Below are 25,764 nucleotides of genomic sequence, written 5' to 3'. Positions count from 1 at the left end.
GGTGGAGTGGGGGGCCAGCGATGTGGCTGATTAACCCAGGAGCGGTGGAGATAGAGGGAGGGAAGGAAGGAGGGAGGGAGGGAAACCGTGGGGGATAGAGGGAGAGTTAGAACGGGTCGGGAATGAGGGGAGATAAGGTGTTTGCGCAGAGAGCTGCACCCCGAACGTTAGACAATGTTAAATAAGAGGAGCGATTGCGTTTGAGGAAAGGAAGGTTTTGGGGAGAGATGTAAAGAAGTTAGGGGTTTCCCTTTTACTGTACCCACACGGGCAGATGTTTTTGTTGCAGACGTTCTTGTTTGGACCGAATATAGCAAATAACATGTAGGACATGATGTTTTACGTTTGAGAGAGCTGAAGTTGTTAAAGTGTCTCTGATTCAGCTTTTGGGAATCTTTTAAATGTTGTAATCTAGTGAGTGTTTGATGATAAATGGATGGGTGTACCTATATGAATAAAATCGAAATCAAAGCAAATCCTTAACCCCCACCCCCCAAAAGAAATCATACAAAAATTAAATAAAAGTCAGAAGAACCATATATTTTCATTATGTGTTAGTTATAAGTTATACGTTTGAAGTTGTCTCAACATTTACCACTAGAGGACGCTCCTAGACTCTCTTATGGGGTCATGCTGTTTGTACTTTGGTCTGATGCACCCTCTAGTGGCAATCCTGGTAATAACAGGCTTGGAGAACATTACACCACAATGCGGCATTTCATAAACCATCCTGGCCTTACTCCAATGTGTGCAAATATCACCTGTCTATTAAGCTGCTATATACATCTTTTCTTCCCCGTTTTTCCTCTCTCGCGCGCTCTTTACCCTTCCTGCCTCCATCTTTATCCGTGAGCCTCGTTCTTCCCCCGGCCTCTCTGTCCTTGCAGTCCCTCAACAGTTTCGGTCTCATCTATTTCCATCCGTCCTTCACTCTCTGTGACATCAGAAGACTAGCAGCCAAATAAAAACGATCTCAGTGGACCTATAAACTCTGACATTTAAACATAGCCTTCTAGCGCCGATACCCCAGTTTTGGTTCTAAGAGGGGCGGGGGGGGGACGTTTTTGAAAGATGCGTTGGGTGTATCGTTCCTGCTTGATTTGTTCACTCGACCAGTCGGGTCACTTTCTGCCAAAGCTTTTACGGAAGCTTGTAGCCCAAATATTTCTAACCAGCGACGAGCTAAAGATATTACCTGAGTAATCTCAGACAGGTGGACCAGGGGGTCGTCTTGACCTCTGACCCAGCCAGCTCGGATGGGAAAAAATACGCGTGAGAACGCAGCGACATTCAACCGGAACAGGAAACTCTGCTGTTTCATTTGATGTTTTATTTAACCTTTGTTCATACAAAACAGCGTACAGTTGAAAATATTTAAAGATATAGTTATGATAAAATACAGAATAAAGTGCTTTTTCTTCATCTTTAGTGTTTTACCAACTCTATAAGTGCCATTTCTGGGTTACATATTTGCATCATTTTTTTCCCTCGATAAAGGATTCATCATTTGTATTTTGGAAATGTAGCTCATTTAATAAAACATTAACAGTAATATACCTCAAGCAGGAAGACGCCATGTGCATGATTTCTAAACATAACATTACATATTTACAAAAACTGCTTTAATGCCAGCAACAGAAACATAATTTATTGGTTAGGGTTTTGAATTAAATACTCATGACTATTGTTATCTGTAAATGATAGAGGTGGAACAGGAATTGAGTTAATGTAAGAAAACCAAACATACGTTATATTCACGAAGACACTATCAAATTATCATACACAATAATTTATGCCATTGCATTTAACACATCATGATTTAACTAAAGGCTCTATTCAACCATATTCAGTTACAATAATTTCTGAGAAAGAAAACAATATTGTGCGCTGTGCAAATACACAATATTGAGTATTCAAACAAAAGTGAAATCAAAAGCATAACAACCGTCTGTCCTGCAGATTTTGGTTATAGAGAATGTTCTCTTTCCGCTTATAGCAGACTACAAAGTTTTGGATTCGTCCTGTAATCATCCAATCGATAAGAGCGGGGTCATATACAAGCATTTACATTTAATAAGTCTTGAAGGGAATACATTTGACCTCATCAGTGGCACATTTGGGACTCTTCCATGACCTTCATTGTTATGGGTAGCCTAAATCAAGTCTTGTTCGACCCCGCTAGCTTTCTATCCGAGTACTTTGGTTGGATTAACAAAAAGAGAAGCAGAGAGTCAGCAAAGGGCACCTATTGTCGTTAAGAGACTGACAAGGTGTTCGCAAATAGGTGACGCTGCTGTACATTGTTCCAGAACTCCAAAAATGGAGGCGAGTGACTCACACTCCAGACTCCCTCCCAAAGTTGAGCGCGTCCAGGGGAATCCCCGGAGGCTGCAGCCTGTCGAAGCCCATCTGACCCTCCACGTCCAGCACGCACAGCACATCCACCCTCCGCTCCTCGTAGCACTCCTCAAAGTCCCCTCCCCTCTCGTCCCCCTCCCCGTCATCCCTCCCCCCCAGCATCCCCGTCCTCTCCCCCGCCTCCTCGTCCTCCTCTTCCTCCCCGCAGCACAGCGCCACCTCGTTCTCGTAGCAGAAGGCGCTGGGCGAGTGTGGCGGCAGGAGGCAGCGTGCCGACGACAGCGCGCCGAACAGGGGGGGCGTCCCTGACCTGGAGGAGGCGTTGGAAGACGAAGACTGCCTGCTGCCCCCCCCACCGTCCACCCCGGACAACTCTCGGAGGTCCTTGGCGCTGCAGTGGGGCGTGGTCGGAACCTCGTAGGTCTTATGGAAGCGAGAGTAGTCCACCTGGTAGCGGTCGGCCTTCTCGAAGACCACGGGTTCGAAGCGGTGGCCCCAGAGGATCTCCCGGGCCAGGTAGGAGCTGCGGGCCTGGGTGGTCATGGCCGTGGCCTCCACCATCCCCTCCAGGATCACCACGATCTCAAAGTCCTCCTTCTGGAGGTCGGCGCGGCTCATCTGGTACAGAGGGCTGTTCTCCGTGATCTCGTGGACCACCACCAACGGCGAGACCAAGAAGAGGCGGTCCAAGCCCTCGTCGTAGCCCACGTCGATGTCCGTCTGCTCCGCCGGCAGGTACTCGCCCTCGGCGGTCACGTGCGGCCGAATGAGCTGGGCCCGGATGTGCGCCTCGACGATGTGGCTCTTGCGCATGTTGCCCAGGCGCCACATGAGGCAGAGTTTGCCGTCGCGGAGCGCGATGACGGCGTGGTGCGAGAAAAGCAACGTCTGCGCCCGCTTCTTGGGCCGCACCATCTTGGCCATGATGGTGCCGATCATGAAGGAGTCGATGATGCAGCCCACGATGGACTGGACCACCACGGTGACGACCGCCGCCGGGCACTCCTCGGTCACGCAGCGGAACCCATAGCCGATGGTGGTCTGGGTCTCGATGGAGAACAAGAACGCCCCCACGAACCCCTGGACGTGGAGGATGCACGGCCGCCACTCTGCCCCGCCTTCCAGCGCGCCCAGGGGCCCCTCCCCCAAGCCGGGCCGCAGGTCAAAGTCGCCGTGCGCCAACGCCACGCCCCAGAACACCACGCCGAAGAGCAGCCAGGAGAATAGGAAAGTGGTGGTGAAGATGAGGAAGAGGTACCGCCAGCGGATGTCCACGCAGGTGGTGAAGATGTCGGCCAGGTAGCGGCGGGGCTTGTCCTCCATGTTGTGGAACACCACGTTGCACTGGCCGTTCTTCTTCACGAAGCGACTCCGCAAGCGGCTGGGGGCGGGCAGCACCGAGGACACGCGCCGGCCGTTGTGGACGGTGTCCGTCGTCGCTATGGTGGCCGGAGCACGCAGGGCCAGGGTCCCGAGCCCTCCTCCGTCGGACCCCATTCCCCCGCCCCCTCCACCCCCCAGCCTGGCCCCAGCGAGGGGGTGCTGGGTGTGAGGCCCGTGGCCGTTGTGGAGGCCCAGGCTGGAGATCTTGAGGGCATCTTCGTCGGTGGATACAATGCTGTACCTGCATGAAGAGCACAAAACACAATGTTTTGGAACACATCTTGAAAAAAACTGTGAAGAAGGGTGGAGGGATGGATAGACTGGTATAATATGTTCATTGATGGGTATGATATGGTTAAAGCAGTCTAGTAAAATGCGAAAACATAGTTAGAAACGTAATTTTAGGCTTTGAGGCTTCGTCAAAATGAAAAAACCAGAAGAGAGACGAATACATCTCAAATGTGTATACTTTTCTCTTGGTTCTGTCTCATACTGTTGTTTGGTTAAAAAAAAACTTTTATAGACTTAAATGCGGTGGAAAAGAAAGTCTGTCCTTGGAAGAAAATATCTATTGAACAACATCTCGCTCAAGATTTCTCTCACAACTCTCCTGGTCCTCTTCTCACCTGTTGACTCGCACCGCTCCCATGGCGATCATCAGGCTGTGTCTGTGTGGGCAGTAATCCTGGCACGGGTGGGCAGTGCCAACCATTAAAAGAGACGCGCGGGTTTGAGGGGGGCCCGACCAGCGGGGGGGACCTGGTGCCTCAGGTTCGGGGGCCCCTTGGAGGCATCAACTCACAAATAAGAAGCATCCCCTCCAAATAATGTATTTCCTGTATGAGCAACAAAAGGAGTAGTTTGAGTTTTCAATCATTCACAAATGTATTTCGAGCAATTCACAATCAATACATTCGATTCCTATATAGACCATGGTTACCAAACCAGAACTTGTATGATGTATACAACCAGAAAGTAAAAGACGTGTATGTGCGTATGTTGTTATCGTGAGTTTTGACAAATAATTTAAAAAAAAACATGATGTCAATGTTTCTCCACAGTCCACAGCTGTGGGCCAGGAGTCTTCCCTTTTCTTCAGGATTGCACCCATATAGGTTGTGGTTACAAGGACCAGGCCATATATAACCTAAGAATTATAGGTTGCGCATAGGTTGTTCTACGTTTTTACCAACCCAAAGGTCCCTAATTTCAAGATCTCCTCTCGTTCACCAATGGGGACCTGGAGATTTTCCCTCTTCAAGAAACTCTTTGGGCCTCAGCCTCAGAAAGAGCAACATTCCACAATGAGAAAAACTAATGTTTTCTTTTTTTTGGAACTCCCTTCATGCGCACCAGGCGCCGACCGATATACATAATGAAAGCTATTGATCGAGTCCTCAATGATGGTTAGCCTCAGGGACCTGAAAGCCAACAGAGTGTGGAAAACCAGACAGACATTGGAGGGGGGCAAAGGTCTCCAAAAGAGGGAATTCTGTGGTAATCTACAGTTAGAAGAACAATTGATCCACTTTTTGGCTCCATGACAGGGTTACAGGGTGACTGCGTCGGGCTTAGTATGTCAGACAGACTATCGGACGAACGAAAAAAGGGGAGGGTTGCGTAACGATTCTGTGGGCTCTCACGCAACAGCCTACGAAATGATGCAGAGTTTGGGGTCAGCTGCGCTTGGGAACAAAGTGTTTTCGAAATGCTCCTCTGAACGTACTGAAATTGCCATCGATGGGTTTTGTTTTCAAGTCAACATTGAGCAGCGTGCCTAAACACCTAAAAATAACACTTTGATACACGATTTGTTGGTACGAGGCAATGGCTGCAGAGGACCCTTTGCGTGACAGTGCATGTTTTCTCTACCCCTCTTTAACAAACAATACAGTGGACAGATGTTGGGACCTGGGCTCTTATTGCCTGGATTAACAGCCCTCACTGATTTAAATAATCCCAGGAGATGGAAGATTACGTCAGGTTTGGTTACAGTAACAGCTGGACTGAAATTGCTGTGACATCATCACAACCCATAGTCTTAAGGATTCTTAGAGAGTGGTCCAGTGGTCAAATTATGTCAGCTACACATTTGTGTGTGGGAAAGGTGAGATTGTTGGATCTGGTCCATGTGAAACAGTGCTTGCTCGATGAAAATGATTGTTTTTATCGATTCAACCTCACTTCATTATCTGAAATCTCTTCGAGTGGGCCTTAATTTAGCATTGATTATGTCCACAATGGAATTCTGATCCCACAGTAAATTCCTGTAAATCAGTGAGTCCCTTGTAGGACCTAAATACTGCAGACTTCAAAACACAGTCAACAACTTGAACCAGAAGCTGCGTATATTCTTAGCAGTCTGTCTCTCTGTATCCGTAATCTAAATGTAGATGCAGAACAGAACTGCTGGACTTTTACCTTAGTCCAAGACAAGAACCATTGGTCCCTGAGGGAAGAGATGCAGTAATTAAATGTTGATGATAGTGATTAGCCGTTCCCATGGGAACCTCTCTCCCTCTTCAGCGCGCTGACTCTCAGTGTCAAGCGACCGTGATTTTGCATGTGGCGCTGCCTGTGAAGGAGGGCCGTGGGGCTGGAGGGTAGACACACGAGTTTGAGCTGTAAGTGGCTCTCCTGAGTGACTCACACACCAGGACTGATTCACTTAGATACACACACACACACACCAACACTTCAAAGTAAGCATGCACACAAGTATTCAGAAACACACACACAAACGATAGTCCACTGACACATGCAGCACATGCATACATCATGGAACACATGCTTCCCTACGTCGCCTAGTGATTTCCCGCTGTCCCAGGACATCAGCATGCGTAGCCTCAGTCGACCTTTGTCCAGAGGTCATCCTAACTTCTGAAACACGTGGACGGTAGGCTACGTCATTGCCCCAAACATGTCAATATTAGGCACCTCAGATTTATCTAAACCTACATAGGCCTGTAGCTTAATCCCACAGAGAAATAAATGATTGTGTGTGTGTTTGAGTATGGAGGAAGGAAGGCCTTATAGAATGCCAGATTACAAACCTCATAATCTCCTAATCCAAACAACGATACAAAAGATGTAAGATTGCAGTAGTCAAGCAAACAACTTGTTTTAACCGTCATTGTTTTAATCTGAAGCCTGTCATGAAGGGGAGGAGGGGGATAACAGGAAGAAAGAAAGAGCTGACACAAGGGTGGGCATGTGGTCATGGAGGATGGAGATGGAAATTAAGAGATTATGACATCACTGATACGTTTTATCTTGTTTATCCCAAGGACTCCTGGCATTGTTATTCCATTTTAAATCCACTTATACCAAAACGACAATGTTGCATGGAAATATTTTAGGTGAAATAGTAGCACCTGGGACAAATCCTTTTGTAAATACCTTCAAAGAGGCTACCTGGGGTGTGTTATGTTTACTGAAACAGGCTACCCAAGCAGGGTAAAATGAGTTTACCCATTTGAACAGTCCAAAAACAAATGCACTTCAAACTACTTTAGACTGAAATGTTAACACTTGACCCAAAGTTTGCCAAAGAAGAAAAAAAAAAAATGGTAAACAAACAGTTGTGTCCATTGATCGTGATTGTGGCCCTGTAAAAACGTTTTTTTTGAATGATTTGATTAATTTATTTGATCTGCATTTAGATAACTTTAGACAACAAGCAACAATGAATGCAGTGTTAAAATTACCTTTCGATGCCTAATATGGAAAATAAATCCACTACAGGGAATCAGGTTCAGAATCAATTGGTTAAATTGATCTATCAAATAACAGTCCGTGTTTCTGCTTTTTGTTGGACGCTCTCAAACAGGTGGGCGCCATGCACACACTTGTTTAAGCCTGCTGTAGGTAGGCTACGTGCATGCAATTATCTAGGTTAATTTGGCCCAAGGGACTGTTTCTGAATAAACAGGAGAAAATACATAGCCTACCGCCAAAAATGACAGACTTTACAGGCTAAACTTGGATAAGAGTTTGCTTGATAACCGACATTTTAAATCAGTAAGCTATTTTAATTATTTTTAAATTATTTAATAGCCTAAATTATTCTTCTGGTGTTCCTGCATTTTTGGCAAAGACTAATGGTCCACATGAGCCAGTTAGATGATTGGCTGATTGTAAGGCTTTCGATTTTTTACCATTTGAATGTCAGCGACCAAAAGCTCAATAAGTATCAAGAGAGTAGGAATTAGTTTAATTGCCAAATAATTTTGTAGGCTATAACAGTTTTCCATTAAATTCTTGAAATTCAAACACTTTGAATTATGCTCAAAGTGATTGATAGGCTACACATACTACAGATTAAATAAAAATGTATTTGTGATTGGTGTATTGGCTATTGATGTATTGAATTTTTCTTAGACAATTGAAAAATAAAAACATGTAGATAGGTTTGTTTTAGTGTAGCCTACAGAACACTGTGGCACTAAACAACTGATGTGATTTATGTTTAGCCTACTAATGCAAACTATTCATAGGATTTGGAGACAAATTGAAGTTTACGGTAAGTCGATTTGTGTTGAATAGCCAAAAATAAGATAAACGTCAAGTGCGAAGGTATGGATTACAATAGTCTACTCACCTTTTAATTAGGATACACTTTCGTAGACCCACTTGCAATATTGTGTTGACTTTATCCTGCCGGGGGGAAAAAACGTTTCACATTGTTCAGCCTCGTTCAGCGTTGTCTAGTGCAAACTTCTCATTACACGCCATGTAAAATGTTTCACGTTTCATTGTCTAATAAATCAATTCGAAATCCGGCAAACTAGCACCCAGCCATTCTTAAAAACGCAATTTCTCCATCACTACGGCGCTCTCGCTCTCTCTCTCTCTGTCTCTCTCTACGTGGGAGCGCACTTGACTCGCGACTTCAAGAGCTCATATGTGTGCTCGCATCTCTGTGTGTGTCCCCGTGTGTGGGAGAGAGAGGGCGGGAGGGATGGAGCCGCTTGTCACTTTAATTATGTCCCCTTTTATGTGGAGTGGTGTTCTTGAAACTGTGGGTGTGCATCCTTATTATTTCTATCAGCACGGACTTATATTAGAATAATCTCCGGTTGCTTGCAGTTAGGTCAATTCAGATAGGTGGACTATAGAGTGACTGAGTTTCAGGCTAACACTATATCTAGACCTAACAGTGGTAATCAAATAAGGCAAATAGAATCATTTGGTTTGACCAAAATACATAATAAGGGTCTTTATTTGACAGTTTGAATATTTTGCGTGAAAACATAGTGTTTTGATTTCAGTTAGCCAGTGCAAAGTGCTGAAATTAAGCAGAGAAAAAGTTGATCTTCCTCAAAAAAACAAAGAGACATAACTTACTGAAGGACGGGATGATGGAGGATAACTCAAATGTGATATCTCTAAGTTACATAATCATAAAAACGAGACGTGACGTAATTGTGTATAAGGTAGGCTAATAGCCACACACACATACGAGGCTCAAAGCTAGGACCTTCCATCAGTATCCCTGCGCACTTGGCTCGCCTGTCACACTGAGTTAGCATCCAGTATTAGCAATGCTAACAAGCATCAAGCCCCACGTTTGCATCCTCTTTTAATATCCTCCAGTGAATGGATGATTCATTTCCTGATTATATCGACTTCAAACGGTGAAAGTGAGAGATGTCTGTGGATGAACATGGTTAATTTATCCAAATGTACTGATGTTCCTCAAAGATTATCAATCACTTTTTCCAGAAGGTTAAAGTTGTGTCTCCGGCCTTTCACAGTTTGATAACATCCCCCTGCAATTGAAACAAATCTAGCTGGATGTCTAACCATTGCAGCCATGTCAGAGTCTGAGTGGTCTGAATCCGCTTGGCTCCTTAATGCTGGCAGCCATGTTGGATTTAAAACCAGCCACTCCCACAGATGAAAACAAAGAGTTCCCTGCAGTAAACGCAATAATACTCATATAGATCTATGACCAGATCTTGTACACACAGACACCGTTCTGTATAGTTCCTTATTTCAGGCCTCCTCAAGATGTTACTGGCGATTCTACACAACTTGATAGTTTCTATGGAAACCCCTTCGCCTGCTCTCCCTCTCTCTTTCTCGAACAAACATATTTCCAAATCATACCGCTGAGGCAGTGTATTTTTGAAACCTGTCCTCTGTGAGAAGAGGTGGGTGTTCCACGTCCACAGAGGAGCCAGGAGAGAGAGGAAGGGAGAGGGATAGAGAGACAGAGACAGACAGAGAGCCAGAGGGAAACAGACAGAAAGAGAAATGTGCAGAGCGAGATAAGAAAAAAGCAAAGAGTAAAGCAGCAAAGAGTAGACAGAAGTGAGACAGAAAGAGTATGAGAGAAATGGAGAGAGGGAGAGAGAGAGAGAGAGGGTTCATTAAAAGACAACAGTTGACCATGTGAGTTTGGGGTCAGATGACAGAAGACACTGGTAGGTATAAGTTAGGTGTGGGTGTATAGGACTGATATTGTAGGTGTAAATCCAAGAAAACCATGAGATAGGCCTACGTATGATTATTAAAGGCATTTTTGTGCCCTTTGTTTACTGTGTTCATAGCTTAGCCTTGTGTGGAAGCAACAAGATAGACAGACAAAGTCTTACAACAATTCATTAAGTAGGCTACATGATTTTTAGTTTCTGAAATATTGACAAAAAAATGCTACAAAATGAAAGCAAATCCTATTTATTCCCTTTTGGTTTCATATTTAAAAAGGAATTTGTGATGTTTTTAAACCACGCTAGCAGTGTTTTTGATTAGATCTGTATGTATTTGTTAGGCATGTGCCGGAAAAGGACCAAGAATTTGTGCATTCTTAGTGATCTGTAGGAGTTTCATAAAATTCTATTGGAGTCTAGGTCAAACTAAATATATATTTGTAATTGTTTCATAGGATAGACGTATCATGGGCCTACTATATCATTCCTTAAGGATGCTGAGTAGGCAATACTCACATCTTTAATCAGCACAAAGAACGTCAGGGTTTCAGTTACAGCAAATTAGTTAGGCCTATGCACTCGATCTTCTTTAGCCATTACAACACTGTTGGCCTGAAAACCGATGTGCATAGAACATTGTTTTTCACCAGCCCCATAGGTGAAATCCTAGCCATGTAAAGGAAAACCAAGCCTCCAAAAGACCACCCCTTCTGCCAAAATGACCGTCTGTGTGTGTATTAATAGCCACTAATCCGTTCAACTCCTCGGTGCCAGACAAGATACTAAGACGCTATCAGAAGCACACCTTACTCAATACATTTCTGAACAGTAGGCCTATCTGTTTTCAGCTATCTTCTGAGCCAACAGCATCTCTTCTCGCTTAAATGTCCCATCAGTCACAAGAGATTTCAATATCAACAACTTAAATTTGCACCTGAAGGCAGTTGTGAGGAAGAACTCTAGCTTTTTAGAAGTGTGACTTGTCACTGATGTGAAGAAATTTGTTTTCTCTCAGACTCTGTAGGCTCATTTGGTAACTCCCGGTTGTAAGTGACGCAAGCCAATTGTAGAAGCCAATTTACTTGGAAGCAGGATGCGTGCTAGTTTTTCACTCCCACAGCAGAACCAGGTCAATATGTTTTGGGAACGGTGAAGGAGAGAACGGCCCGCCAATCTCTCCCCGAAAATGAATAATTCACAGATATATTTAGTTGTTGGCTGAATATAGGACAAACTTACAATATACGTACTTCGTATATTGTGTTTGTAGTGGTTCAACTAAATCAGGGCGTAGCAGCAGGGGCGTCGTTCGACCCTTTTTACTGGGGCACGTGCCCCAGTATAAATCTGCTGTGCCCCAGTAAAATCTGAAGTTTGAGTTTTGACAATTTAATTTATTAAATTGCACTGACAATAGTCAGTGCATTCATTTAGATTGATAATCCCGTAAAAAATGTACACAGTATCCCAATCAACGCTTTTAAAATCAAAGCAGTTAAACCGAAAACACAAACCGATGCACGCACAATTCCATGACAGCGCCCTCTTCTGAGCTTGCCAAATAGCCCCTGCAGAACGCACACAGAAGTCCAGGTGTCGGACTCGGCACACAAGTCAGAATTGAGGTAGGCTAAGAAAACATTACAAAACTGAAGAAAGTTTCTAAATGAGGCCTACCGATCATCTTATTTTGACTAAAACATAAAAACAATATTACATGAAACTCAAAAAAACAGTATTTGCGCTCAAATGAATGAGAAAGAAATGTGCGCGCTCGCATTAACTATTGATGTCCCTGCCAAAGCTGATATCAAACTTGCGTCCCTGAACTGTTGTATGTTGGGTTAAGCATGGGGAGTTGCTATAGCCTAGTAGTGCATTGTGCGCAGCAAGCTTGAAAGAAAAAAAAGGGATATGAATAGGGGACTGTGCCCCAGTAGAGTTTTATGTTTAACAACACCCCTGACGTAGCATATAGCAGATTTTCCCCCCTAGAGAATGGACATGAATAGAAAGATTGAAGAGAGATGTGTTTAGCATGCAAAGCAGATTTAGAAAGAACTACCACCTGCCATGGGTCACAATTGAAATAAAAAGTAAAAAACAGGACAAAAAAAAGTTATTCAACGGGGTTGCATGTAAAACGAGGCAGACAGAGATGCTAGAGGTCAGTTGGATGTGAGACTGCCACCATTTTGGGCAGTTCTATGGGCATATGTGAAGCCCTCTGTGACATGCTTGCGTGTAAAAAGGGCTATACAAATAAATTTGATTTGATTTGATTTTGGAGTCACGCAGTTCAAACAGGGAGAGGGAGAGAGGGTGTATGATGTAAGAGAAGAAGCTATTCCAGTTTCATCCAACTACGTCAATTGCAAGGCACCAAGACATGGGCTGTGTTTTGACCTGGGATTTAAAAAAAAACCTTTCCAGTATTTAAACTTCCTCCCATCCAGTGAATTGAGGCATGTGTGTTTGTGACAAGTTTCAAGAGTGTGTGTGCGGGGGCTCTGTAACAGTCTGTGTTACCTAGAATTTGCACAGGAAACATGAACAAATGTTTGGTAGGTATGTATCTCTATACTGAGGGAGAAAAAAAGCACTAAATGATAACATGGGTTACATCTAAAAATACAAACATTATCCCATTACATCACGTTCCATTACATTCATTAAAATGTATTAAGAGTTTAGTCAACTCCACTTGGTATAGATTGGGAACTTTTTGTCATCATATTTCCATGGTTACTGAAACCGCTCTAATCATAGCAACTGTTACCGGAGCAACTAAGTGTAGCTCGCCAAGTGGGACGCTTATAAGAAAAGGACATTTGCCCAAACGTGAACTATACAGCAGCACAACCATATCAAAAACCTAATTAGCCACTGGAGGAATTAAATGTTAACTTTGTAATCCGGTGGCTTTCTCAATTGTCAGGTCTAAGAAATGTATTAAAACAACAAAACAAGGGTGTAATTAATCATCAGAAGTTTAGGACACAATTTGAGTTTAAATTTAAACACTCCACCACTGTGATAAATCAGACCTGTTCTGGTATTTAGAACACTCAAAGGCCTCCAGCCTTCACCTATAAACTAGCTGTGGCATGGAGGCCCAAGATGCAGCTATAAATACCCTCATCATCTACGTTCCGGAAGTCTACTGTGCATTCAGGACAGGTGAGAATAGACTTCCTTGTGAAATAGTGTTTCTCTGTCATTGTGTGTGTGCGCATGTGTTGCCTCGACCTACACAACCAGACACCCTGTCAAGATAACTGTCCCCCTCTTGTGGCGTCTGTTATCCAGTGATGTCCCCGGGTCCCTGTTCTCCCACTGTGTACTAATGAAGCAAACACAATAGCACATCGATACCATTTCAGAGTAACAAGCCACAGGCAAATACACTTGGGAGTCAATACAGCAACTAAGTCTTTTTCTCTTCAAACTGAATACTCCTCGATGGCCCCCTCTCGACTTTGATGATAAAAACAGAACAACAACGTGGAATGTCGTTCTCTGATTGTTTTCACTGTGCTTGGTTTTAATGGCGGGGCAAAGAGTCGTTGCACAGCACCGCGTTTGACAGCTAATCGGCAATTCCTGTCAAGCTATCCATCTGGGAGACAGGCCCACCATATGACATCTGGCAGATGAAGCAGGAGCCTTATTCACCCTCTCTACAGTTGATATTGGATACACACCATGTTGAGGCCTTGTGAGAGCCAATAGATGTTTCCATGTGACAAGAGAAATAGCTACTAGGGGTGATCTGGTCATACCAGTTTCATTTTTACCTGGGATGGTGGAGTCTCAACGGCAGAATACCCTAAAAGAAGTTAGCAAGGCGCACGTCCGTTCGTCATCGAATGAAGAATTCCTAACCACATGGCATGAGGTAAAGTACATGTCTATCGCAAGGAAAGTTTTCAATTGATTGGTGAGGTGACTCGTGACATTTTGAGTTTCTGGCGTTTACAAGAGTACTGTAGGTCACTGTGTAATGGTTATTTGGTGTCACCTCTATCCATCCAGAGGTGTAAAAGTAAACCGTTGGTAATGGTGTGTGTTTCACACACTCGCTATCTTGTGCTTCACTTCAAAGAACGCTCACCCATACCAGAGATGGAGTTACACTTTGTTAACTACTTAGGAAGCTACAGTGTTTCCTTGTCTCAGGTAACATACTCGAACACAAACACTAGCCACAAACACACACATCCCTGCAAGTAGGTTTGCATATATCCAGGTAACTACACTCAAACGTGACACAACATTGCATATTCTCTCATATAACAGCACTGCATTATTTTATGATGAGGTAGCAGAAGATCTGTAATCCCAATGTGCCACTTTTGTATAGGTGGACTTTGTATCGTGCCTCTTGTGTTGAGGCAAGCCATTTGAGGACAACAGGGGTGTTCTGTGGGCTCTGGAGGATCCGTCATGGCTTTCTCTGGCGGTGAGGACTATTACTGCCGGCAGTTTCTACCCAACGCCTTTGACCCCTCCCGCTGTGGCGCCTGCCTACGGCCCAGTCACATGCACCTGAACTCTACCCTCGCCCCAACCTCTCAGGTGAGCTGTCTAGGACCAGATAGTGTTTTCGGTTCGTAGCATTTTTTCTGAAGGACTTTTCATTCCCTTCAAATCATGACTAATGGACATGATTTGCTCTGAAACAAAAGTAAGCACCACTTACTTTACACTATACTGTGAAAGTAAGAGTTAACCCTTGAGATCATTTGCATAATAGCACTTTGGAAATGGCATCAATTTACTTGACCTAAATCCTTACTGACTTGGAATAGAAGTCCGACTGACAGTGATGCACAGAAAAACTTTGAATCGAAACCAAACCAAAGGGATCTTGGGTCACCAAGTACGGACAAGGTAACAGGGGACTGTCGAAGCCCGGGGTGACGTTTGATTCTATCATTAATTAATGATGAAGCATTGTTTGCAATCTACTGGGAATGGCAGGTCATTTAATATTTCCCACCAACATGTGCACACCTGCTCCAACACACTACCCTGACCTTCTTGAGCAATCTTAAACCAACACAACAAATAAAGTGCAATTCATCTTCAAGTAATTTTCTCAAAGTAAATGTAATATAAAAAACGGATCCAAGAATCTTCCAATACACGCCTAGACACAGCACAGTCGAGCGGGTCACAAGGCCATGACAACAAGGAACATCTGAATACTGCCGAGTTGAAAAGAAAGGCTAGAAATAGAAGAGGGATGATCAAGATAAGGTCGGAAAAGAGTGGTGGGTGGTTCTGGTAATGCAAAGGCACCAGAGCAATGAAATAATGATGAGCACGGTCAGAGACTAGGTTGAGTTACCGACAGCTCTCTCCTAATGTATTGGCTGAGACGAAGTGAGAGAGAGAAAGGGAGAGACAGAAGGAGGAGGAGAAGAAAAGTTATTTCAAGATTTTGACAGAAGGTGTTGGAGGAGATACGAGTAAGGGAGCAATTTAAGTAAGTGAACACCCACATTTCTCAAATTCTTTATCAGCAGTTCAGGAAGACATTTCTTTCGGATGGTGTTTGTTTATTTCTTGGTATTGTGCTGTAAGTATGAAAGTATTTTTGTGATGTAACTAGAAAGTTTTCCGTTGTCTTGTCTAATGATATAGGTTTGTTATTGGTTGTTGATACTATGGTAGAACCTTTGTGACATTTCACACTTTTAAAATGGATATACAAATACATTTTACTTGTTATTTTTAGTAACTTAATAATGCTGCTACACAGCATAACTGTTTGTTAATATATGTTCAGGATACAAAAGTACAATTATCCAATATATGTACACAGTATGTACAGTACAATATACTGTACCAAATGTCAGACAACTTGAATTTAAAGCCAATATAATTCAATTCTTGCCAACTCTAATCCAGGAGTCATTGACAAGTTTGACATTTCATGAATTACTAATGAGAGGTCAGAATGTGTCACGTTCCACCCATCAGGAAAACTGTGACTTCCAGTCCAGTGTGACCTCCAATGATGTCATCCAAAATAACTGGAACTGTCAGGAGAGTCTGGTGCACACTCTGAGCCCTGAGTGGGACCTCAGTCTAGGTGACACTGACTTTCTGTGTAGGTGAGTTTGTCTCAGTAGTTGGTTAGTGATTAAGTGATTAACACTGCATGGCAAGCGATATTATCACATTAGCTATATTAGTAATGAACGTCTTTAGTTACCACAGCATGTATTAGCATACTGTGTGTCATGTGTCCACTACCTTGCCTTAGCTCCCAGGACCAGGAGGACTGGCCAGAGAGGAGTGAGTCCTCCAGCCCAGAGGGGTGCTGTGAGGGTCAGCAAGAGATGACCCGGCTGGACCCTTCTCCCCACAGAACCGGCAACGCCTCCTGGATGGAGGAGAACAGGGGCAGGGCAAGGTCCAGGCGACCTTCAGGTCAGGTACACACACGTGCATAAATAGGACGTAGACATGCAAACACTTCCACTGGTCTCAAAACGTCTTTTGTACTGTTCCATTATGTTTGGTACTTATCCTCCTGCCATAACTTGAAGATGCAATTCTTGGCTTTTTCAGAAGCAGGAGGGGACAGAGAACGAGAGAGTGGCTACTTCTCTCCTGACCGCAAAGGTGAAGGCAGTTCACATAGGGAGGACGCCCCCCCCCAACGCCCATACCGATACTACGAGAGAGGACACCCCCTCCCAAGCAACCACAGCCCAGAGCCCAAGGCATGCGTCCCCTACCGCAACCGGAATCTTGGAATTCCTTCCCAAAGGAGGGACGCTGGAACCTTCAACCAGGAAACCTGGAGAAGCGAGTCTCCGCAAAGGTACATATATCGTTCCAATTTCCGGCGGGGGACTGATTCCCGAGGACAGGGAAGTCCAAGTTCTCCAAGTCCTAATCGTTCTCCAAGCCCCAACCGCTACAAGCTAGCAGAATGTCCCGAGTCATCGTCCCGACGTCGGAGTTCCCAGTCCAGAAGCAGAGCTCCATCTCAGGGTCCCTCGCACGCTCCGTCTCGCCACCCGTCAGGAAGGTCCAGTCCATCGCATAGGCGAGGCTCTGTGGTGTCCGGTCCCGCCTCCCCGGCTCGGCACACGCCCTCCTACAAACGTGGCGAACCCGCACATGTGCGGACCAATGGCGCGGACACTTTCCAGAGAGGGCATGGCCGTGAGTCGAGACGGCCCTCCCACGCCTCCAATGGCCACAGTTTGGACTCTGAAAAACTGTACCGCAATCTAGACTCTATCTCTCGAAGGGGATCGTCGGGCTTACCGCCAGATGGCTATGAGGGTGCTCACAGTCCAAGGCCCAGAATGAACATGAACAGTTCCACCAATACTCGTTCTCGAAACAGCCGTGAATGCTCACCCCCTAGGAGTGGTTATGGTACAAAACACCACTCCCCGCAAAGGGAAACCCCTTCTGTCAGGGATACCAGACCTGACACAGCACACAGCTACTCAAAACGAGTCTCAGAAGGATATGGTCAAAACAATCCCAGCCCGGCTGCTCAGAGTCCCTGGTATGGCTCCTCCCATTCCCTGTTAAGCCCCGCCCCATCCCGAAACTCCTCCCCTTCTGGGCGGCCCTTGGACTCCAAGCTTCTCACGCACTCACTGACGACCCACGCCACCACCATGGAAACGGACAGCAGGGGCACCGATAGGAGCAAAAGTAACACAAGGCGAGGCCTGGAGGCCCTACTGACCTCTGAACCCAAAAGGAACCCCGTGGAGACAGAGGAAGTGGGGATGACCATTGAGGACTACATCATCCTGGCTGACATCCCAAGGTGCATATTGGGGTACCATTTACTAATCCATGTCTGCTCATGGGAGTTGTAGTCCTTATCCGTTTAGTAAGAAAGCAAAGAAGTGTTTTGGTGCATTTTGCAGACATTTTCATTTTTGACACCCCCAGGACCATCATGGAGTCAGAGGAGGAGACGCCAGGGCTGAGAAGGCGAACCCAGAGCCCAAGCCCCCAGAGGTTGGAACGAAACCATGTTCCCAGGTGCATATCTACTGGACCTCTCAGAATGGTCAAACAGGAAGGAGATTGCATGAGCGATACACAACAAAAACATGGCTTAGGGTTGTTATTTTGAACAACTGTCTCTTAACTGAAAGACTCATTTTAAATCTATCTTTTGGTTAAATCAAATAAACAAATGATGTAACTATACTTTGTAAACATACACTTGGTGAATAATCCCTTTCTCATGATTACCAAAATCTCAAGCTGCTGATCATCTCTCATCAGACACTGTAAACCTACATTACTGTAAACCTACATTACTGTAAACCTATATACTGTAAGCCTTACAGTGTACACATTGTATAATCTTGTGTTCAAATCTTCATTCATGACAGCATGTTGCTGGGTTCTCTTTATTTAGATATGATGATGAAATGGATGGCTACAGTTTGAAGGCTGAGACGGATGAGAGGGGGAGAGGAAGAGAGAGAGGAAGAGACCGGAGGGAGAGAGAAAGGGAGAAATTCAGAGATTCTCAGGATGGGCGATATTCTCAAAAGCAATCTACAACAGACCAACACTTCACTAAGGTTGGCACAAATGCGAAATATTAAATGTTAACAATTTGCCTTGACGGGATACTTATGATCATTACAAAATATGATGTCCATAACTATGATGCATGTGCCATCACCCATTGCAGAGCTCAGATCATTCAACACTGAAGGCCCAGAGATCTTCAAAACCACGAGAAAAGGTCCTTCCTGAGCACACACAAACACAGGTAAGTTCACCTCTAGAGATGTATTGAAGTTCTCTTGGTATGTGCTTCCGATCAAATAGATACTGGCTCTGCCTGCAAGCACAGCAAGTAGCTACATGTGGGGTCCTTTCGTCGACGGTGGGGCGCACAGGGAAATGCCTGTCACATATTTCCTGTTGCTCATATAACTGACCACATCAGAGGCATGTCAAGTTGTGATTATTATTATTATTATTATGAGAGTGATTCCCCCCACCACAACCATCAACACCATCCCAACCTTCCTAGCGCCCCCATAAATGTAGTTCACTTTCCCATATAGCCTGGGGCCGGCCCTGGTCTGTGCATTTCTATTTTGAGAGGCTCAAAAATCTGGTTCACATATTTGGTAGCCTATTTCAGCTGAAAGTTTGAAATGAAGCTCCGCCTTCGTTGTCAATAGCCCTATCAATGCAGTTCTTGAGAACCACTTCCTGAAGTGTGACCAAAACAGTGCAGTAGGAAGGCCATTTAGTTGCTGTGGTAATGTTGCTTCAAGGATAACCCAAAACTAAATGGGGGTGCCCGTGCTTCTTGATCCCTATTCATGTTGTATTGCTCATGCACATGCCTTTCCTTTCTGACTAATGTAACTTCAACATGTTGGTAAGAGTTTAACTTGGAGTTTAGCTTGGATGTTGTGGTGCTTTACTACATGACACTTAACTTTAGCCTACACTCCTCTGTAAAGTGATTCTATTTTACAATACCTACCAACAATGTTTAATTCCAATTGGCTATTCAATGCGATTGCACTGAATTGTCTTGGGGGTTAAGTTCATATCAACATTCATTTTCCTCTTGTTAGAAATGTGTCACCTTTAAAAATCCTGAATACAATTTCTACGAAGAAAAATAGAACATTAAACTCAAATATAACTTTTGAAAAACATTGCTGTTTAAACACAGGAAACTGTGTAAAAGTCAGTTTATTGTATTATTGGGAGTCAGGTGGCTGAGCGGTGAGGGAATCGGGCTAGTATCGGGCTAGTAATCCGAAGGTTGCCAGTTCGATTCCCGGTCATGCCAACTGACGTTGTGTCCTTGGGCAAGGCACTTCACCCTACTTGCCTCGGGGGAATGTCCCTGTACTTACTGTAAGTCGCTCTGGATAAGAGCGTCTGCTAAATGACTAAATGTAAATGTATTATTGAACCAAGTGAAAGTGCATAGGCTCACGTGACAGTGCTTTGGCCAATTGTGCTATTTCAGACAGGACAGGACAATGAGACAGCAAGATAAAGACTTCTGGAGACTGTAAACAGAACCAAAAAAGGAAAATGTTCAGTCATTTTCTCTCTCAGCCATAAATGTGACATCTCACTCCGACTTCCTGTTGGTTTAGAGTTTCAAGATGATTGTGAATGCCAAGCCGACAACAACACATTTAGAGTTTGACTTGCTTTCTTATTATAGACAGACGGGCTACACTCTTTCTAACAGTAGAAAAATCCTGCCAGAAAAGTTTGACTCTTGACTATTAATTAGTTCTGAAAGACTGAAACCAAGTTTTTTTTTTTATAACCGCCTCTCTCCCTTCCTTTGTAGCCTGATCTTCTGACCCTCAAGGGCTGGATGTCCAGGCTTGACGAGAATAGAGAGGTATGATTAGAACGTCTACATCCCCACTTCCTCTACACACATGCACGGTCTTACTTGTATCCTATGTCATCCCATCTATCCTATCTATTTCATCAAGCATCTGAAAAAAGACTACAGCTGGAGGACAATATTGTTTTGACTATGTTGTTTTGAACATATACACTACCGATGAATGCAAGCGTTTAATTGAATACATTTAAATGTCATTATTGAATCACGTAGCATTAGCATTACATTTGCTTTGTATTGATTTGAATGGGTTTCTTTTGTGTGTCACAGTGGAGAAAACATTGGTTTGTCTTCGGTGATTCGGTGCTAAGGTTCTTCAGAGACTCTGAAGCTGAGGAGGTGAGTCTTACCTTGATTCCCCCCTGTGCCTTCCTTCCCTCCTCTCTTCTCAAACAGCATTGGAGGAGAGGATCGGAGGCTGTTCCCATCTAACCTTCTCCTAGAATAGGTGTCGAGAAGGAGGTTAGGAAAAAGGATGTGAAGAAGCAGGAAATAGTTCTAAAACGAATACACAGTTTTTATTGGACATTGCTCTCTTTTTCTCATAAGTACCTTCTTTTCCGCTGTAGTCAGATGACCTGGATGGAGAGATAGACCTCACAACCTGTGTCAACGTACAAGAGTGGGATGTGGAGAAGAACTATGGGTTCCAGATACAAGTGTGTGCATTCAGGTGTTTCTTTCTTGTTCTGCTTCATGCAGACATTCACACGAAGCCTGCACACACACACGCACACTACAGTCTGTGGGAGTTTCTTAATTTCCTTCCTGTTTGAGAAACCTCTGGAGGTTGATGTTTTTGGGGCTCGTTGTTCTTCTTCTCTTGATCTTTGCTAGACAAAGAGAGCCGTGTTCACGCTCTCGGCTATGACCTCCAGGATCAGGAAGAACTGGGTGAAGGTTCTGAGACAAGCTATCCAGAGCTACCACTCGTCCAGCGTCACAGAGTGAGGATGGTAGATTACAGAGCCGAGACTGTACTCTTATTCGTGGTTAAACAATGAAGCAAACGAAGATACTGACACATACCGGTGGATAGCACGTGCATGCTTCTCTGTAATTGAAAGTGAAAGATAAACAGCTGCATCCATTTACTGTGAATTGCTCAAGTTGGTTGCAACTATAGCTCAATGTGTTGGCAACAAAATAGTGATTTGCTATGTAGAGATGTACGAAATGTATCCATATCCTGATGATGAGATGTATATGTATCCATATCCTCTTAAATTTCTTTTGAAATGTAATAGTATCCTCTTGTCTTTCTGCTGATTCCACCCCAGCCAATTAGAATGCAGCAGCGAGAAAGAGAACTCCCTCTCTCGGCATTCGTTGTCATGCCAACCATCCTCTCAGCTCACCCGTGAGACTGGCCCAGAGAACACAGAGCAGCACGCAACGACCCGTCGACAAACTGACCATCGCTCGGACTCCTTGGATCAGGATCCAGACGCCACGCCCTCTTATTTGGGTGTCGTCAGTCAGAGGGAGGAAGGGGAGGGCTGGGACAGAGAGCAGGCCAGGCGATTGGAGGAGAGGAACAAGTGGTTCGAATCGGGAATTTCTTTCAGCGAGATGAGCAGCAGGTGGGACTCCATGGAACTAAAAAAGGGGAGTGTCCCTGTACCGGTCACTCAGATGGACCCGGAAGTCATCAAGAAGTGGGCAGAGTTCGAGAGTCTGTCATTCCGGGACCTGAGTGCGCAGTCTCTGATTGGTGCACAGACCAGTCCGTCAACCACTGCCCAGGCTTTGCAGAGAGAGGTAGGGAAAGAGTTTTCTATCTTGCAACATTCAAAAATGTCAATGAAAAGATGACCTGCATACATAGCATGACTCACACTGTTTCGTTCTGGGGTTTATGACATTTCACTCATAAGGATTTGTCATACAGTCCATTGTGCAAAGTATAAACCTTTTCTATCCTTCACTCCTACCCCACATCATTCTCCTCCTGCTCCTCCTCTCCTTTTCCTCCCCTCCATCCTCTCCCACCACCCTCTCCTTCCTCATCCATACCTCTGTCCCCTTCTCTTTCCTTCTCTCCCTCTCTTCCTCTCTCCCACACTTACCCTCTCTTCCCTCTCTCCTCCCCTGCTTCCTGTCCACTTCCTTCCCTCTCTCCCCCACCCTCTCGAGGCCCTCTCCCTGAGGGAGCAGGTGGAGGGCCTGAGGAGGGAGCGTGTGGCCATGGGGACGGTGGTGGAGGTGGGAGTGGAGGAGGGGGTGGAGGTGACGGTGGACAGCCCGTGTGGGCCCGGGGCCCCCTGCGGGGCCAGGCTGAAGGCCACGGAGGAGGCGCACCGTCGGAGCCTCCGGGAGCTGCAGGAGAGACACGCCAGGGAGATACGTGAGCTGGAGAGAGAGAGAGACCGGCTGCTGCAGGAGGAGAGTCAGGCCACCGCACAAGGTAAGGTTTCGACATGATGATCATCATGTTTCATTTACAGTATCCCTTTTTGTATTGGATGGAGGGATGTGTTCCATAATGTCAGGATACAGTTTGTATCTCTCGTGTTTGTCGCGATAAATAACCCTTACATAATGTTATATACCTCCAAACAGGTCATGGTCCTCTTTTTTTTCTCTTTCATTGACTCTTCTCTTCCCGTCATTTTATGCGGCCATATTTCTGTACATTGAAGCTGTGGAGGCTCTAAAGAAGGCCCACCGGGAGGAGCTGGAGAGGGAGGTGGACAAGGCCAGGCGGTTAGGGGGTGGAGTCTCTAACCTCGAATCGGGACAGCAGTACGTTTTCCTGTGACAAACCACCAGTGTGAACTTACTGTGACTCGAAGAGGAGGGGTTGGGTGCTGATTATGTAATGCAATAATAATCTCGGCTCTATGGGTTTCTTTCTGTTTGCATGTGCGTCTCACCCGTGTATATATGTACATGTGTTTGCGCTTACGTGTGTGTGTGTGTGTGTATGTGTGTTCATACCAGCTCCCGTAAGAATTCCCTCCACAGCGAGCTTGATGTCCTGTCAGAACGTTACTCCCAGAAGTGCCTGGAACTGAGCAGGACGGAGCAGAGCTGTGGAGACAGACAGACAGACCTGGGACGGAGAGAGAGAGAGATGGAGCAGCTTCGCAGAGAGAACCAGGTCAGAGAGCCGAGGAAAGGGAAGAGAGAGGAGGCGAAAGGAACTAGAAAGCGGCGCACAACTTAAAGTCCTTCAGTCACTTGCACATGTAACTCAGTTGAATTGGTGAAACTCACTCCTCGGTTTAACCCTTGTGTTATCTTCGGGTCATTCTGACCCATCAGTCATTGTGACCCACCGTCGTATTGCGACAAATTTACCACATACAAAAACAAAGTGAAGCATTTTCTTTTAACCGTTGGGCTGTCTCAGACCCCCCACATTGCAAAGGTTAAAAGAAAATTATTTGTATTTGTTTTTGTATTGGGTAAAATTGGGCAAACACAACGATGGTTCGTTGTGAACCTTTGGGTCATGTGACCCGAAGGCAGCACAAGGGTTAAAAAACGCCCACCCGCTCCACCGAAAAGCTAGGTAGCCGGATAAAGAGATGTTTAGAGGGTGCCATTGTGTTTGTGAGTCAGAGGACCCAAGTTCACTGTGGAAAGATTGGGTGGAACTACTGACGAGCAACGCAACAGCACTAACAGACACCTTTGCACCATGTAGTATACAAAACATGTTCTATCACATGTACTACCTTCTGAACACATTCTAGAGTCTTTTTAAAAGTGGTTTTCAAATAGACTGTGTCCTCTACCTGTTCCTCTCAGGAGCTGAAGGTGCGGCTGGCTGAGGAGGTCAGTCGCATGCGCTATTTCATCACGGGTCAAAGGTCAGGGTTCGTCTCCCCCGGCAACTGTGAACGCAGTCCCTCAGAACTGGAGGTATGGGCTAAGAACTGAGAGAGTGACTCCATTGTACTGATGGAAGCAGATGCGTCTGTTTCTGGCTGATTGGAGTGGAGCAGTGTATCTGTGGTTGGTTACATTCTGGTGGAATACTTAATGCCATCTGGTGGCCAAATATGTTGCAAACGTGTCATGAAAACAAATTGTCCCCAATGCATTTCTAAATTTAACCACCCACTGTATGTAGGCTATGGTTATTTCTAACCATGCAACATTGGATGGTTGAAAATCAGTGCTATGGTTTGTGATGATGGTAAACATGATCCCACTCAGAGGTATTCAATCATTGCATAGCACTTATCTGTCAAATATATTTATTTTGCTATCACACAAAATACGTATTTTCCTATCATGCCTCAGATGGAGTTGCGGGCCAAGGATAACGAGATCCAGTATCTCCAGAAAGAAATCAGCTGTCTACAGTCTGAGGTGCTGTCTCTGACAAAGGTGGGTGTCAAATGTTTACCTGTTCAGCAGAACATTTTAAAATGCTACCATTAAGTCATTCATATCTCATATACTCACTGTCTGCCCTCTACGTGATTGCATCCCCCCATCCCAGGAAAAGGAGACTGCATACGACCGCTATAAAGAAGCGTATGTGGAACTGAGCGGAATGAAAGGTCGCAGCCAATTGGAGATGGGCTCCCTCAGGGAACACCTAAGACTGGCCAATGCCGCACTGCAGGAGGGGGCTAGAGACAGCTGATTTGCTGGGGGGGAACCTGCTGACACTTGGGTGAACCATCCTTTTAAGAGGGCAACCAGGAAGTGATCAAAGGTCAGTGGCATTAGTTGACACTGACTAGGCCTGGTCGTGGTTTGAGTTACCAGGCCTAAGATGCTTGAGTAACCATGATTGAAATGAGAACCCAATGCAGAAATGTAACCCGAGGGATGAAGACAAAGCACAGAAGAGCGAGCACTAACAGTACCTTGTGTTTCCACAGACTCGTTTATTGAGTTTAAGACACATGCAAACAAGAGTGAAGGCCTAGTCGTGATTGACCTCACAATATTGAAATAAAATATCTTTGATATGAGGTGAGGATAAAGGAAGATGAAAGAGGGAAGGCCATGGAGTGGTGCAGCAATCTTCTGCCACGGGAAATCTCTCTCCTTCCTTGTATTGGCATGCCATCATGACTGCATAGTGCACTGAAGGGAAAAATAAAAACATTCAATCCACTTTCTTGCATTTTAATATCTACCTGTAAATTATCAATGACACATGCACCATGATAGTATTACATAGTAAACAACTGATTAAGGCTTGACTGGGCCAGA

The 25,764-nt window shown here is 44.9% G+C and overlaps 2 protein-coding genes and 1 long non-coding RNA gene across 3 annotated transcripts; 2 read left to right on the top strand and 1 right to left on the bottom strand.

The window, feature by feature from the left end:
- Positions 1–1,322: 1,322 nt before the first annotated feature.
- Positions 1,323–22,354, bottom strand: LOC134008575 (ATP-sensitive inward rectifier potassium channel 12-like). The gene is made up of 5 exons (XM_062448009.1): positions 21,136–22,354; positions 20,934–21,022; positions 8,342–8,397; positions 4,368–4,577; positions 1,323–3,982 (listed from the first exon to the last, which is right to left on the bottom strand). Exons 4-5 carry the CDS (start codon positions 4,451–4,453, stop codon positions 2,335–2,337), a joined length of 1,734 nt encoding a protein of 577 aa, XP_062303993.1. The 5' UTR covers positions 4,454–4,577; positions 8,342–8,397; positions 20,934–21,022; positions 21,136–22,354; the 3' UTR covers positions 1,323–2,334.
- On the top strand, positions 17,882–18,645 carry LOC134008738 (uncharacterized). Its single transcript, XR_009928179.1, has 3 exons — positions 17,882–17,985; positions 18,114–18,206; positions 18,592–18,645. It is a non-coding gene; the product is annotated as an uncharacterized LOC134008738 (long non-coding RNA).
- Positions 20,500–25,649, top strand: LOC134008576 (TRIO and F-actin-binding protein-like). Its single transcript, XM_062448010.1, has 11 exons — positions 20,500–20,574; positions 20,854–20,922; positions 21,153–21,242; positions 21,421–21,530; positions 21,864–22,344; positions 22,720–22,990; positions 23,226–23,328; positions 23,527–23,686; positions 24,340–24,453; positions 24,838–24,924; positions 25,040–25,649. Exons 1-11 carry the CDS (start codon positions 20,548–20,550, stop codon positions 25,184–25,186), a joined length of 1,659 nt encoding a protein of 552 aa, XP_062303994.1. The 5' UTR covers positions 20,500–20,547; the 3' UTR covers positions 25,187–25,649.
- The last annotated feature ends 115 nt before the right edge of the window (positions 25,650–25,764 follow it).

This window comes from Osmerus eperlanus, chromosome 22 (assembly GCF_963692335.1).
Source record: "Osmerus eperlanus chromosome 22, fOsmEpe2.1, whole genome shotgun sequence".
Lineage (NCBI taxonomy): Eukaryota > Metazoa > Chordata > Actinopteri > Osmeriformes > Osmeridae > Osmerus > Osmerus eperlanus.
This window is presented reverse-complemented; position numbering and strand designations above follow the sequence as displayed.